Raw genomic sequence first — 17,241 nt, 5'->3', positions numbered from 1 at the left:
CGAAGGGTTGGTGGTTCGAATCCCGCTCAAGCCCATGTCTATCCCATTGCAGTTGTGTCCTTGGGCAAGACACTTAACCTACTTGCCTCGTATGAATGTGTATGCATGTGGCGATGATTATTTGCCACACTTCCGTGAGTCTGCCTCAGGGCAGCTCTGGCTGCAATTGTAGCTTACCACCACCGGTATGACTGTGTATGAACGAATAATGGACTCTGTGAAGCGCTCTGGGTGTCATGAAGAGCGCTATATAAATCCAAGCCATTATTATTATTACACAGTTTCCCAATGCTGGGCCATTAACTCATTCGGGCATTCATTGAACTATCAGTCTTAACCCGTATATATTTGGGTGCGGTATCTGTTTGATCTTATTGTAATTGACTTCATACACCGTAAACACAGGTAAATGGTCCGAAATGTCATTGATTAATAATCCACTAACGGTGTTACCAAAACTGTTACAAAATATGTTGTCTATTAGAGTAGCGCTATGGGAAGTTATTCTACTGGGTCTGATGATGTTTGGAAGCAAACTCATACCGAACATTGAATCAATAAATTCTTCCGTTTTTTTATGAAGCTTAGCTGGCGCACTACCAAAACGGTTAACCCTTTCACTGCGACAATACACAGAAGGTTAACCCTTTCACTGCCACACGACAGCCGGTCGACCGTCGGTTGTGTGATAGTAAAAGGGTTAACCTTCTGTCGTGTGGCAGTGAAAGGGTTAATAAATCAATGTTGAAGTCACCACATAAAAATAAATCCTATGACAGTGACTTGAAAATATAATGTCTCCATCCACTCTGTAAATTCTCCAGCGTTCGTCCCTGGCTCCCTGTAAATACAACTCACCTCCTTTTGGACTTCAACTGTTATCATATTTTTTTTTTTAATGTTTTTGGTAGATTTGTATTTGTTTGTACTACCGGGCAGTCCGGTAGAGCAGTGGTTCCCAAAGTAGGGGTCGCGACCCAAAGGTGGGCCGCGAGCAGCCACTGGTGGGCCGCGAGATGATTAAAAAAAAATAAAAAAATATTTTTTTATTTTTATTTTTTTTGTCAGGCCACTGAACTTAGAAGCAGGCCAGGACAGTGTTTCTAGTTGTATTCTAAAATTCTATTCTATTGTATTCTAAAATGTGACTATATGGTTTTATATTAACTTAATAAATAAACAAAAACGAAAAATCTACTTATTTCAACGAACATTTCAAACTAAATAACAGATTATGCACATAAAACGCTGAAAACAACCGAAGCAACAATAGTATTTTAATGAGGCTATTATTATTATCATTATTATTTTGCAACAAGTTAGCCCTCTCATAAATAGCACATATAAATGAATAACTAACTTGAACTAACTTAATAGGATTGAAGTGATATTTGGCTTAAAAAATCGGTCGCCTGGCAAAAAAAAAAAAAAAAAAAGCCAGACGATGTGCATTGGGCCGCGGCTCTCTGACGCCTTATTTTCTGGGCCCTGGCCTGAAAAGTTTGGGAACCCCTGCGGTAGAGAGAGAGAGAGAGGAAGAACGGGAGACAGAGTGGGGGGGGAAGACATTCGGCAAAGGACGCCGGGTCCGGGAATCGAACCCGGGTGGGCCGCTTCGCGACGCAGCGCGTTACATGGGTCGCCACTTGGGTGCCCCGTCTTTCCTAATTCTATTTACCCAAAACATTTCATAACCACACATGGTCAAATCTAAGTAATTGTCAGGCTTCAGCCAAGACTCGGAAATATCTATGATACTGAATGGTTTGTCAAATTCCTTTAGATAATTGTTGATGGAGTCAAAGTTTCTGGGAAGGCTTCTACTATTGAAATGGATCAGTGATATGTTGTTTGCCACATTGATCTTACTGTTGAATTTAATGGCGGTGTGTAATATTGGCATTCGTTATTTGAATTGGTAAAAAAAAAATGTTGTCCGGGTCTATTTCATTGACCTGTGTATGGGATTTATAGTGTGTGTACTCAAAACTGTCAAATTTAGCTTCAAGGCAATCCGAATCAAAATCAGTAATGATGGGAGTATCGTTCTCTGTGTCATCCCGTAGCGAGGACGGGTAATCACTGTCAGCTGCACTGGCCATGATGTAAAACTGTACTAATGCGCATGGGGAAAGTAATCAGGGAGCGTCTCTGACTGGTACCATGACCGAGAGTATAGCCTACACCCTTCACACACACAATCACATTCGTACACGTACACATACAAAACAAAGACAAAAGGAAAATAAAAAATAAAACTGTTTGGCTACTAAATGAACCAGCCATGGCTTAAGGTGGTCTAAATCTTACCACCACTTCTGCTCAGTCTGAAACAATAAAAGGAAAGGAAATATAGCTAAACGTATAACACAAGATAATGCTCGAGTTAAGTTAAATTAAATTAAATCGCCCCTTTATAGGCTAAGCGCATACAGCTTTGAGAGTTCAGGACAAGGACTGTCATTTACAGATTTCTTTGACAATAAATCAAGGACTGACAAACAATGTCTCCACATTGAAGGCAAACTAACTAAACACTCACTCAGGAGGACAAGTACACTTCAGTTCTGAAGTTTGTTTATCCTGTCAAATTCAAGGAAGAGTTCACAGAGAGTTCGCAGCAAGACGGCCTCCTCGTGAGAGTTGAACTTCTTCCATTTGCCATCAATCTTCACTTCAAGTGTGCTGCCTGCCACGCAGGGCGTACTCGAACCCCCTTTCCCACAGTTTCTTCTTTACAGTGATGAAACTTTGGCGTTTGTCATGCATTGCCTTACTGTAGTCGAGGGAAATATAGACGCGATTTCCCATGTAAAGCAACTCCTTCTTTTCTCTAGCAGGACTCATGATCCTGGCTCTATCCTGGTACCTGTATTGAATGAGGATGTGCCACTGTCTGGGGTTGGTGTCTCTCTAGCGGTCCCGTGGTTGTCATCTTTGGACTCCAGCCAACCAATTTGGTGTGCCACAGCTCCATGTTGCTTGTAGTGTAGCTTGCTACATTTATCTGGGGATAGCTTCCGTTGTAGTTGAGCTACTGTATATTTAATTGAGAGTAACTGGTAGTGTAGCTTAACTACATTTTCCAAGTAGCTTGCCCATCACTGTCCGTTTGTCCGTTGTATAGAGCGAATGTTATCTCTAAAAGAATGTGGCCTTAAAGTGCGGCTGGGTGGCGCAGTGGGCAAGGCGCTCGCCACTAACGCAGGATATGCTGGTAATCGAGCCCAGCTCTCGGCGTTGCTTCCGGCTTGGCCGGCCGTCATACTAACACAATTGGCAGTGTTAGAGGGTGGGAAAGCCGGTGGGTGGGGATTGGACGTTGTGGACAGCGACTCCTACAGGTCGGTTGGGTGACACCGGTGCGGCGAAAACAGGAAGTATCCGGGTCAGCGTGAGCCTCCCACACGTTACTCCTCGCCACTGAGAGTTCGAGCTGTCTGGTGAAAAGATGCGACAGGCTGCCTCCTCCCAAGGTTGATGCACGGCTTCTATCCTCACTACAGCCGACCAGTGGGAGACATAGTCTAGCAACGTTCAAGACAGGGGAGGGGAGAATTGGAATTACGAAATTGGGATGGGAGAACAATTTAAAAATAAGGAGAAAAAGTGGATAAAAAAATAATAATAATGTGGCCTTAAAGCTGCCTCTGTCTTAGCCAGGCATAATGTTCAACTCTCTCTGTCTCATTATCTGCTAACTCTGTCTCGTTATCTGCGTTGCTACAGCGACCACCTCTTCCCTAGAAGAGACACCTTTCTTAACTTCTTAAGCCCTAGCCATGTTTGTGACCCAGTCTAGCGATCATGCCGACAAGTCGCGGAGGAGAGAGACACAATAAAAGGATTTTTTTTTGTGTTTTTTTTTTTTTTTTTTTTATAATTACAGTTTGAGTGTTGAAGAACATATTTACTATAAAAGCAAACAGTTATAGTATCTCTAATAGTAACAATTTTTGTTTAAAACATCTTAACCTGCAAGGGCCCAGGCCCTTTTTAGGACGATTTGACCACCAGCACTTTGGTGACCACTAGTGGCTCGGTGTGCATATTTTGTAATAGAATATATATATCAAATTAAAACTCCATTTGTTGCCTGTCGATAGCCCTTTCAGGTGACAAGATCCGTTCAACAGTTCTCGAGGTACTCAGGTGACAAGATCCGTTCAACAGTTCTCGAGGTACATGCCGGTATTTGAGGCTTGTGCAAAGTCCACGGTATTGCGCAAAATACCACTCCTGACTCTTCGGACTCTAGTTCTGTCAATCATTGGGCAATCTCGAAAATTATTGTGGAGGGTTGTAGCCAATGAGTGTGGATTTCCAATGATACCCCATCTGGGGATGTATGAATCAGGGATCTAGGTGAAAAACTAACAAGCAAAAACAGGAAGAGAAAAACAGCCGAATGAATTGAAGTCTATGAGAAAACTGAGTTTTTCTTTTGTACACAGTTTACCAAAATCACTCCTAATCACTCATTTCTGAATGGATCTTTGTGAAATTTGGACTTGTACTACATAATGCTTCAGGCTATGGATCTCGGGAGATTATTAAGCCTCCACACATTCTGGGGAAATACTACCTCTGGACTACTAACTACTACAGAAAAACTTGAGTAACAAGTTTTTCTACAACTCAAGTTCAGACCTATGTTACTCTATTTCATTAGCACTAAAAGTGAATCTTCTTTCTGGAATCAGAAACGTCAGAATGTCATCTTTCAAAAGAGACCAGGCTCATGCATGTGCTATAAGTATAAAGTATGTTGTTTTGGTTTGCAAAAAAAGTATGCAGTCCTCAAAAACTAAAACTAAAATGGCCAATTATGGGGGTGCAGGTTAAGTTAAAAGTAAACGTCCAGGAAGATGGTACTGTCACCCTGTGCTCAGTGATGCAGTGAGGCACAGTGATGCATTATAAAGTCTGATGGCTGTCGGAATGAAGGACTTCCTGTGCCGTTCAGTGCTACATCTTGGGAGTCTTAGGGCTAGATCCACAAAGAATGGATTGCACGGTAGTTGCACCCTTACTTACAATTCATTATCAATTGAAAATGGGGGACCCTGATGTAAACAAGACGAAAGTCTTTCTCTGGTCTGCATTGCCTTAACAATTGTGTGTATTGAGCCGTACTGTATTGTACCCATTCTGCAATCTGTTACTAACATTTTCATTCAATCAATCAATCTGCGCTGTGATTGATTGAATGAAAATTCAAAGAGACTAGCCAGGGCCGCTGTGTCAAACCTGTTATAAAACAGGTTTAGCTCATTAGCCCGGTCTACTTCTCTACTCCCCTTCCACCCGCCGATTTAATGCCAGTTATGGTCTGTATTCCAGTCCAAACTGATTTGATATCATTATTCTCGAGTTTCCTCTCCAACTTCCCCCTGTAGCTGTCTTTGGCCTCTCTGAGGTTGGTTTTCAGAAGCCCCTGAACTCTTTTGACCTCCTCCCTGTTACCTGTGTTGAAAGCCCTCTTCTTATCGTTCAGTAGGGCTTTGCTGTCCTTAGTGACCCATGGCTTGTTGTTAAACAGGTAACAGTCCTTGACGGAACATTGGAGTCCACACAAAAGTTTATGTAATCCGTGATGCACTCTGTGAACCCATCAATGTCCTCTCCATGGGGCTCATACAGTGCCTGCCAGTCTGTGACCTCAAAGCAGCCCTGTAGTGCCTCTTGGGCCTCCTCCGACCACCTTCTCGCAGTTATTTTGGTCACCGGCTGTCTTTTGACCAGAGGCACATAACAGGGGTTGAGATGAACCAGGTTGTGGTCCGACCGGCCCAGCTGTGATATTGGTGAGGAGCTGTACACCTCCTTGATGTTGGCATACAGCAGGTCCAGGGTCCTATTTTCCCTGGTGTGGCAGCTGGCATATTGTGAGACGTTTGGTAGTGATTTATCCAGTTTCACATGGTTATAATCCCCTGAGATGAGGATTAGAGCCTTCAGGTGTTTTCGTTTGGACACGTGCAATAGCAGTCGGGTTTGCTTGGTCTTTGATTGGAATATGGCCTGGATTACACCATCTCTTATTAATAAATAGAGCAAGCCCCCCCCTTCCTTTCTGTTTGCTGCTCCCGCGGTTCCTATCAGAGCGCACAATCTGAAACCCATCTATAGAGACATTGCTCTCAGGAACATCTGCATGTAAACATGTCTCAGAAAAACACATAATACTACACTCACAGTATTACTTTTGACTACCGGCAAGCGCGGCCAACTCGTCCATCTTATTTGCCAGCGACCTCACGTTACCCGTGACGACGGAGGGGAGATATGGTTTAATGTATCTCCTCTCTCCGTGCTTCAGCCCTCTTCTGTCTCGCACGTCGCCCTCTTCCTCGACATCTCCGAAAGCCACCATTTGTCCTTATTAGCTCCTCCTCCGGAGCTATTATCTTGTCAATAATCCAATGTACAGTGTTGTTTGTACAGTTGTACAGTGTCCCCCACCCACCCCTCCTACCCACCCCCCCCCCCCCCCCCCCCACCCACCCAACCACCCCCCCCCCCCCCTCCACTCCTACCCAACCCCCCCCCCCCCCCCACTCCTACCCACCCCCCCCCCCCCCCCCCCACCACCTCCAATGTACAGTCCCACCCCCACCTACCCAATCCAATGTACAGTTTCTACGCCTAATGTATATACTCTTTTCTTTCCGGACTCTTTTTGTATCACAAATACAGTACTGTAATTGCACATCTGGTATGTCATAAATGTATAGATGTAGCAGTACTGTCTATCTGTATGTCATGTATGTCATATATGTTACGATGAATTGGAAATGGGGGACCCTGGTGTAAACAAGACGAAAGTCTTTCTCTGGTCTGCATCCCCTTAACAATTGTATGTATTGAGCTGTACTGCACTGTACCCATTCTGCAATCTGTTAATAAAGTTTTCATTCATTCATTCATTCATGTTTGTTAACTCCGGGTTGGTTAGCTGGCTGTAGAGCGCCGGCTGGTTGCATAGCGACAACAGCTGATCTCTCGTGTAGACAAAGGACCCCGGACGCTCCGATCAGCTGTTGTCCGCTCGTGAATTTAAAAAGTAGTTCCACCATCCATCAGCCAGATGGACAAAAACTCTGCATGTTTAGAAGGCCACGACATAAATAAAAAGGGACTTGTGTCCAGGTAAAAGAAGAAGTACAATAGAGACGTAAAACTAGACGAAAGGTACAGAAACAGGTAGATCAATCTGCAGCAGCGGCTGTCTCAGGCGACGCATGCGCATAACATAACATAACATAACATAAAGTACATAACAATGTACAGGACAGGTGTGGAATAACTTAAAGTAACCTTTATAGTAATGCTGAACTTTAATCAATTGTTAAAGTAATGCTAAATGTTAATACAGTATTAGAAGTAACCTTAACTCTTTAATAAATTATTAAAGTAACGCTAAACTTTAATAAATGATTAAAGTAACCCTAACTCTTTAATAATTGTTTAAAGTAACCATAGCTCTTTACTAAATTATTAAAGTAACCATAACTCTTTAATAACTGATTAAAGTAACAATAACTTAATAACCAATTGAGGCTGTGTTTACTACCCTACCCTTGCCCTTCCGGACCCCCAGGACCTGAGGCGCTACGGTGCCACCACGGTGGTTCGAGTCTGTGACGTCACCTATGACAAAACTCCTCTGGAAAGCAACGGCATTACTGTAGTGGTGAGGACCACACACACACACACACACACACACACACACACACACACACACACACACACACAACCATAACATCCATAACAACCATTTGCCGAGTCCGACCTCATCTTAAATAACAAACAGCATTGCTTGTTGTAGTTAACAAAGAGAGGCAGAGTTGATTTATATTCGAATTATATTTTCCTATTCGAATCCCATGTGCCCATCGAATGAAGCTTCGAAGCGTCTAAGTATTTAAGACAGCCCTAGTGAGATGCATATAACATTGTTTAGAAACCTTTTTGCGAACTTTAGAAGGTTTTTGTCAATTTTCTCGTCCTCTTCTGTACTCGTCGAGATGTAGCGTTACTCCGTGGATGTCATGCTAGCCTATTTACACAAATTTGTTGTCGTCCGATGTCCGTATCCTGGCAACAAAGCGGCTGCTATTGGTCGAGCGCAAGACACGTGACAGAACTCGCACCACTTACAGTACATGAAATATAACTACGCGATGACCAAAGTATCCATTCGTGAGGAAAGATCTAGTCCCGACTTTAAAAGTATAATTTGCGAAAAACCGGCAGGATTGTAGATGGAGAACTTTTTATTCCTAAATCTACGCCAATCGATCGTTCACCCAGAGTGAAAATGTCATAGTCCCCCAAAGTGGGAACGGGATGAAACGATAACAGGCTTCACCTTATGGCCTACCCCACTAACTATCAAACACACCTTTTCGCCATAGACAATCCTTGAGCTAGTTTTGTGTTGTACAGTAGTATGACAGGTGTATTTATATCCGTCTGTTCTCTGTCTGCTTGGATGGCCTGCATGTATTTTTGTCTGTTTTCTTATTGTTTCCTGTCATTTTGTTTTCTTCTTTCCCAGGCTGCGCCCTGGGCTGTGACTATTGGTTGAGGGGCGCAATATAAATAAATGTATCGTATTCATCATATGAAAGTAATGATGCCTGTAAAATTTACCAGGAAACAAATGCTACTTAAAGCAAGCATACTTGTTTCTTATACAATTGTATTTGATTGATTAATAAAATAAAAAATAAAAAATTATGCCTCTGAAGCTTCAATACAAGTTTTCAGAATAGGGGTAAATCTACATCTTGGGGTTCAAGTTCCACATCGACATGACCCCCCCCCCCTGTCTTCTCTGTCAGGATTGGCCATTTGACGATGGAGCCCCACCCCCTGGTAAGCTGGTAGATGATTGGCTGAATCTACTGAAGAACAAGTTCCAGGAAGAACCAGGATGCTGTGTGGCTGTGCACTGTGTGTCAGGACTGGGCAGGCATGCGCGCGCACACACACACACACACACACACACACACACACACACACACACACACACACACACACACACACACACATGCGCACACACACACACACACACACACACACACACACACACACACACACACACAACACACACACACATGCGCACACACACACACACACACACACACACACACACTGATTGGCTGATAATTCATTACAGCAAAGTCACTGGACAGAATATGATCTGATTGGCTGATCATTCATTACAGTGAAGTCACTAGACAGAACATTGTCTAATACATACATAGAATAATATCAAACAAAACACATTCAAAGTCAAGTGTTCAGGGCCAGGGCTAGTGGTGACTGGTCATTAGGGGCAGGTGGGGCAGAGCCAAAAAGAACTGCAGACAAATGTTATTCATTCTTAAATATTTGCCTATTATTTGCTCAAATGTATTATGTATGGATATAGCATCTTACTAAATTGCATATAATTTTATTTTTTTTTGATCCACTCTTTCTCCTCTTTTTCTATTTTCCTCCCATCCCAATTCCATTGTGCCAATTCTTCCCTCCCCTGTCTTGAACGTTGCTCGCATATGCCCCCCACTGGCTGGTTGTAGTGAGGATAGAAGCCTTGCATCACGTGTCCCCTCCGGTACACGAGGAGGCAGCCTGTCACATCTTTTCACCTGCCAGCGCGGACTCTCATTGGCGAGGTGTAACGTGTGGGAGGCTCACACTACCCCCGACATTTCCTGTCTCTGCTGTGCAGGCGTCCTCCCCCAACCGACCTGTAGGAGTCGCTGTCCACAACGTCCAGATTACCACCCATCGACTTCCACCCTCTAACTCTGCCAATTGAGTTAGTATGACGGCTGGCCCAAGCCGGAGGCAACGCCGACAGCCGGAGTCGAACCCGGTGTCTCTTGTGTTGGTGACGAGCGCAATGTCCGCTGCGCCACCCAGCTGCCTTTGCATATACATTTTATTAGTATTTTAGTTCATGTCATCGCTCTGCCTTGCTGTTTCAGATTGCGTTCTTCTCCCCATCGTCTAAAATAACATCTATCGTGGGAAAATCCAAGTGCGCATGCTCAGGGCGTTGTTCACAGAACACCACATACATTTGATGGCAAGTGGGGCTGCGAGCCCCTAGTACAACGTCATTTCGTATTTTAAAGTTGATTGGCTGGCATCAGATTACAGACAGTCGGTAAAGAACACTTTCCTAACGGCCGCTACTGTAAACTACTTAGCTAGTGACGTTACGTGAAAATGAACAAAGTGGATTATTTACTCAAGCACAGGTTTGAAACCCTGAATTTGGAGGAGACATTTTTTTTTTTTTTTTTTTTTTTTTGTCTTTTTCCCCCTCCATTTTCCTCCGATTTTCTCCCCATCCCAATGTTAGTCGTATGCCAATTCCCAGTCCCTTCCTGGTCGCTGCGCTTTACCCCCTACAGTCAGATCATCTGGGAGAGTGGAGGCTACCACGTGCTTCCTCCGACACACGTCCAGCCAATCACCGCTTCTTTTCACCTGGCAGCGCGGATTCTCACTGAGAGGGCGTAGCGTGTGGGAGGACCACACTATCCCCCTCACATCCAATCCGCGCTTAGCAGGCGCCCCGACCGAACTGTAGGAGTCGCTGTTTACAACGACCCGGACCCACCCCGCCAGCTTCTCCCACCCTCTGATACAGCCAATCGTATCAGTGCAGACGGCCAGCCAAGCTGGTGACAACCCCGGAGCTGTGAGCTGGATTCGAACAGGCAAATCCAACTCAGCTCCGGGGCTGGTGACGAACGCAATCTCCGCTCGACCACCTAACCGCCTTTGGAGGAGACATTTTTAATCAAATGTCTGGGTCCACACCAGCCACTGGATGTCGTTATAACTCAAACAGTTTGCAAAGGTAACCACGGGGTAACCGTTCAAATCCATCCATGACAACAACCTAGAAGAGGCTTAGGTTTTACTGAGACCGTCAGTCTGCTGAAAATCATCATAACAACTATAACATTAACAACAACATATAACATATAACTATGTTATGTATAAATATGATGACATCTGAGTCAGAGAGGAACTTTCCACCTTAAAGAGGATAAAAACGTTTGCTCGCAATACCATGGGGGCCAGCTAATTCAGGAGCTACAGGACTTTGTTGCCAAAGTAATCGACATGTGAGCCCACAGCCTTGGCGAGTGATATTTTATCATCCTAATGTTATGGTCCTGGTTTGGCATGCTGTTGTGTTGAATCGCTTGATGATGGTAGTGTCATGTTTAAAGACAAGGTTGTTGTCATAGAATCCCTAAAAGGTTGTCTGTGTGCTTTGGTGCAGCCTTCAGTGGCGTTGAGCTCTAGAATAGCAGTTCATTTAATCCATCACAAAGTGCAAAAGAAAATCACAGAATGCAATAAATAGTATTTTTTACACAAAAAAACATCCGCTTTCAACCCCCCCCCCCCCCCCCCCCCCCCCCCCCGCAGGCCTACCGCCAGGCCAGAAAAAATCCTTGCCCCACCAACATTTTACATATAAAAATGCCACTGGCCAGGGTTAAAGGAGGTAAGATATTCAGAAACACATTACAAGTCATGTGTTCGGGGCCGGGGCTAACGGGTTAAATGTTTTTTTGGTCCACTTTTTCTCCCATTTTCTATTTTTCTCCCATCCCAATTTTCATATCGTCCAATTCAACCCTCCCCTGTCTTCGAACGTTGTTTCTTGCCTCCCACAAGCCGGCTGCAATGTGGACTAAGTCATACATGGCACGAGTCCCTCCGATACTCAGGGTAACAGCCGTCGCATCTTTCCACCTGCGCGGCTCCATCTTTCAGCGTCGGGGATCTGGGCTTTGGAGGGGCGCCGCCCCCGTCGCTTCCTGATTCTACTGCGCAGGCGCACCAACCGACCTGTAGGAGTCGCTGTCCACAACGCCCGATCCCCACCCTTCAGTTTCCCTCCCCGTAATACGGCCAATGTGTATTACTGTGGACGACCAGCTAAACTGAAAGCAATGTGGAGAGCGGGGCTCGAACAGGAGGCATCCTGTTCGAGGCAGCCTAGTCTCCAGCATTCGTTGCGAGCGCCTTGCCCACTGCGCCACGTAGCCGCCCGGCTAACGGGTTAAATGTTAAAGGAAGTTAGATATTCAGAAACACAGACTCTGTTTTAAATTCATCAACAGTAATCAGATTTAGTTTGTAGTGTATTCCAGGAAGGGGGAGTGGGATACCTAACAGCTAACTTACCTAGTTCTGTGAGGACCTTGGGGTATAGAGACAATGCGTACAGGTCAGACAAGCGTAGGCTGTAGTAGCTGCCAATGTTGCCTGATATGTCTAATCTATTCTACTCTATTCTATTCTTGTGTGTGTGTGTGTGTGTGTGTGTGTGTGTGTGTGTGTGTGTGTGTGTGTGTGTGTGTGTGTGTGTGTGTGTGTGTGTGTGTGTGTGTGTGTGTGTGTGTGTGTGTGTGTGTGTGTGTGTGTGTGTGTGTGTGTGTGTGTGTGTGTGTGTGTGTGTGTGCGTGCGTGCGTGCGTGCGTGCGTGTGTGTGCGTACAGGGCTCCAGTGATGGTGGCTCTGGCTCTCATTGAAAGCGGCATGAAGTATGAAGACGCCATTCAGCTGATCAGACAGTGAGAAACACATCTCCTCTCTTCTCTTCTCATCTCATCTCATCTCATCTCATCTCACCTCTTCCCTCCCCGCCTCTCCTTTCCTCCTCCTCTCCTCTCCTCTCTTCTCCTCTCCTCTCTTCTCCTCTCCTCTCTAGATCTAGATTAGATTAAATTAGATTCAAATGTATTGTCATTATACAGCACAACGAAGATCAATTTGGCACCCAACCAGAGTGCAAATGTAGCAGTAAAGTGCGACAGTGTAGCACCACCAGAGGTGGGACCAAGTCATTGTTTTGCAAGTCTCAAGTCAGTCTCAAGTCTTGGTACTCAAGTCCCAAGTCAAGACAGGCAAGTCCCAAGTCGAGTCCCAAGTCCTAACCTTTGAGTTTCGCGCTTCACCAAAACATTTCATTATCAACTTGTTGGCAACACATAATCTAATTTCTATAAATGTAATAATATTCAGAATCAGGGTTAGTCTTGTTGACAGAATCTGGCTATGGGGCGACAATAATGTGGTCAAGAGGCAGACCTGGACTGGCCATCGGGAGCACCGGGAGTTTTCCCGGTGGCCTGGCCTGCACAGATTAAAAAAAAATTATATAAAAAAAAAAAAAAAAAAATGTATTATTATTATATTGTTTTATTTTTTTTTGCCAGGCCATTGTTTCTAGTTGTTAACCTAGGTGGGTGGGGAACAACCAGGATTTCACTGTCTGCGACAGAGTTGGAGAACTATCTGACTCTCTCTCCCTCACGCGGATCACACACACACAATGGAGCCGTGCTGCCGCTTGTGATTGGTGGAGGCGGGACCAGGCGATACAACTGATTGACAGCGGAGGCGGCGAATGGAATGGCAGACGGCACTCAGATGCAGAATAACAGCCAGGCAATGAGCCAGGTAGTGAGGGACTCGGGAGAGATCAGAGAGCGAAAGTCAATTAACGTTGATGTCAAGATGAACAGTGGAAGAAAGAGAAAGGGTGGAGGAGAGAGGGATAAAACAAAGAAAAGGAAAGGCCCTTACAGGAGAGAGTGGTTAACTGTATTATAATAGTAAATAGAAAAATATGTTGTGCTCTTGCTTTTTTCTTTTTGAAGGTGGAGAGAGTAACATTGCTAGTGCCACAAGAGTTTTATTTGAGGTCCATAACAGTACATTGTACTAAGCAATTGTTGGCTCATTAGTTTGTGATTCACATGCACAAAAATTCACCAGAATGCAGGAAATTAAGTCTTTGTAACAAAGAAATTCCTGGTGGGGGACCCCCAGACCCCCCGCTTAAAAAGTGGCCTGATTGGGGCTATATTTCGCTCTATATCTCCCGGTATGAATTATTTCCCCAGTCCGGCCCTGTCAAGAGGCATGGTTTCTATCTTTAGCCTTTGGCGTGGTTTATTCATTCACATGTTGAACAGCAGCATTACTAGAGTTCTCCTCTCTCTGAGAGGCAGGTGGGAAAGAGGTAGAGGGGGAGTCGGCATAAGCTTTTATACTCTCTACCTGGTGGTAACAGTAAAAGCTCCGCCTATAGCGCCCTCCAGTGGACACAGTTATATATACAGTCAGTGGAAGCAGTTAAGTACAGTTAGACAGTTACTTGCAACCCTATACTGTACATATAACCTCTAACTTTAACAAGTCGTACAACTAGATACATTTGAGCTGCTTGAGAAAACCAGTTCAGGAGCATATTGAGAAAAAAAATTATAAGGATCACCATATCCATTTTAAAGGTAGGATAACAATAACCAACATAGTTTTATTGTCTTCCCACTTGGACCAATAATTTATTTAACCTCTGCCTGCCCTGTATATACAGTCTATGGCACATGATCCATAATAGCAGGCCTTGGTTCAACTAACTAGTCTACCTTAACCCTTTATACATTTTGGGGTATAAAAAATCTGTACTGAAATGACAAGGCATTTCTGCATTTCGTATATCAGGTAGTTTATTAAGTATTAGAATTAGGTAGGGCCTAATTCGTGTGTGAGTTCTCTCTCTCTCTCTCTCTCTCTCTGTCTCTCTCTCTCTCTCTTGGATCAATGACGAAAGTCTTTCTCTGGTCTGCATCCCCTTAACAATTGTTTGTATTGAGCCGTACTGTATTGTACCCATTCTGCAATCTGTTAATACAAATTTCAATCAATACATTTTTTTAGGAGCAGCAGTACTGTTAGGCTACTGCTGGCCATTCATCAACCGAGACATTGCTGATTGTTTATTTATTTTATAAGACAAGATCTGATCCATCTGTCAACCGTTTAGATACACCCCTCATGCTTAAATGTCTCTCTAATAATCCCCTCTATCTCTGAGGGGGGGGGGGGGGGACCCTGATGTAGACAAGACAAACGTCTTTCTCTGTTCTGCAAGCATCCCCTTAACAATTGTGTGTATTGAGCCATACTGTATTGTACCCATTCTGCAATCTGTTAAATAAAGTTTGCATTCATCCTTGAGCCATATTTCATTCAAAACCTTAAATATACTTCTAGAGCCCTCCATAGACTCATATAGTCAAATAAATATATCTATTTATTCTCTCTCTGCCTCTGTCTCTTCTCTCTCTCCATCTTCTTCCCCTAACAAAACCCTACATCGACACATACATGTTTTAACATGTCACCACGGCTTACCCAAAAGGACATGACCACCAGACATACAACTGACCTCTCCCCATGACCTTTCAAACCCAACCAGCTGTGACATAGGTGTTTCTCACAGAAGGACTTGACCAGCTGACTGCTACATCAGACAAACAACAACAGAATGACATAACCAGGTCAGAGGCAGGTCAAAACCAAATCATAGGATTGATTGGACAAACACACCAATAACTTCCTTCACTATTACAACACCCTCTAATTAAGGGACCTAATTTATAAACCTCTCTCGTCTCACACCACATCTGTAATTCACATATAATTAAACACTGAAACCCTTTCATTCACAAAAGGGGGCGGGACTTCCGGCCAATCGGTTTTCAGCATATTTTTTTACTATTAAATGTATGTGACGTCATACCATTTTGACTAGTTATTCTCTCTGTCCATGTAGTGTGTTTGTCCATGTAAAAAAGCAATGTCTGTAACGTGCTTTGAGATACTATGTAAGGCACTATATAAAATAAATGTATTATTATTCATCTAACATCCAAAAGATATTGTAGGGTGTACGATATAAAAGCAAGACTGTTCTGAGTGGGCAGATTTAAAACAAACTAATTTGCTAAGACTGGAGACGCAGAGCCTCGTGTTGTGCACGTGCCGCCATGTTGGTCTAGTGTTCTTCTCTCCCCTTCTCTCTTCTCATTTCCTCTCCTCTCCCTCTTCTCATCCCCTCCTCTTTTCTCCTCTCCTCGTCTCCCCTCTTGTGAGTTCATTAGACTAGATCTAACAGAATGTGTTATTTCAGTAACTAGATCTAACAGAATGTGTTATTTCAGTAACTAGATCTAACAGAATGTGTTATTTCAGTAACTAGATCTAACAGAATGTGTTATTTCATTAGACTAGATCTAGCAATGTGTTATTTCATTAGACTAGATCTAACAGAATGTGTTATTTCAGTAACTAGATCTAACAGAATGTGTTATTTCATTAGACTAGATCTAGCAATGTGTTATTTCATTAGACTAGATCTAACAGAATGTGTTATTTCAGTAACTAGATCTAACAGAATGTGTTATTTCATTAGACTAGATCTAACAATGTGTTATTTCATTAGACTAGATCTAACAGAATGTGTTGTTTCAGTAACTAGATCTAACAGAATGTGTTATTTCATTAGACTAGATCTCACAGTAAATGTGTTATGTCATTAGACTAGATCTCACAGTAAATGTGTTATTTCAAGACTAGATCTCACAGTAAATGTGTTATTTCAAGACTAGATCTCACAGAATGTGTTATTTCATTAGACTAGATATCACAGTAAATGTGTTATGTCATTAGACTAGATCTCACAGTAAATGTGTTATTTCAAGACTAGATCCCACAGTAAGTCCATCATAACCTTTATTACCTGTGTGTGTGTGTGTGTGTGTGTGCGTGCGTGCGTGCGTGCGTGTGTGTGTGTGTGTGTGTGCGTGCGTGTGTGCGTGCATGCGTGCGTGCGTGTGTGTGTGTGTGTGTGTGTGTGCGTGTGTGTGTGTGTGTGTGTATGCGTGTGTGTAGGAGGCGGCGTGGAGCTATCAACAGTAAGCAGCTGGACTACCTGGAGAAATATCACTCCAAACACCGTCTTCGCATCAAAGACTCTCACGCACACAAGAACAAGTGCTGCAACATGTGACGTACACACACACACACACACACACACACACGTATACAGAGCAGTGAAGCAGCCACAGATGGAGTTTGGGATTTTAACCTATAATGTGCTGAGTGGTTTGTGGCACTGAACCACAGGGACAGAGATCCCATCTAAACATGAACAAGACCAGACCAGGCTGACCACTCTGCCCTGACCTCTGACCTCGGCCCTCTCTCTCTGGGGACACTGTGTGAACAGTGTTCGGGAAGCTATAGTCTGAAAGCATCGTTTTGGAGGTGGTGGTTACTGAGCTATTTTACACTGGAAGAACTACAACAAAGCCATGCCCTCAGGAGAAATATAGTTTT

General features: G+C 43.8%; 1 protein-coding gene across 1 annotated transcript in view; it reads left to right on the top strand.

Moving 5' to 3' along the window:
• ptp4a3b (protein tyrosine phosphatase 4A3b) overlaps positions 1–16,912 on the top strand; it is a gene marked incomplete at both ends in the record, with an annotated part of 18,901 nt that extends 1,989 nt beyond the window's left edge. The window contains 4 exons of the mRNA XM_084336078.1: positions 7,604–7,696; positions 8,850–8,980; positions 12,549–12,623; positions 16,795–16,912. Of these exons, the coding sequence (XP_084192204.1) occupies positions 7,604–7,696; positions 8,850–8,980; positions 12,549–12,623; positions 16,795–16,912 (417 nt within the window). The remainder of the gene's footprint in view (positions 1–7,603; positions 7,697–8,849; positions 8,981–12,548; positions 12,624–16,794) is intronic.
• Positions 16,913–17,241: the final 329 nt, after the last annotated feature.

This window comes from Notolepis coatsorum (assembly GCF_963971535.1).
Source record: "Notolepis coatsorum genome assembly, chromosome: 19".
Classification (NCBI taxonomy): domain Eukaryota; kingdom Metazoa; phylum Chordata; class Actinopteri; order Aulopiformes; family Paralepididae; genus Notolepis; species Notolepis coatsorum.
Note: the sequence above shows the minus strand (reverse complement) of the source record. Positions and strands in the feature narration are given on the sequence as shown.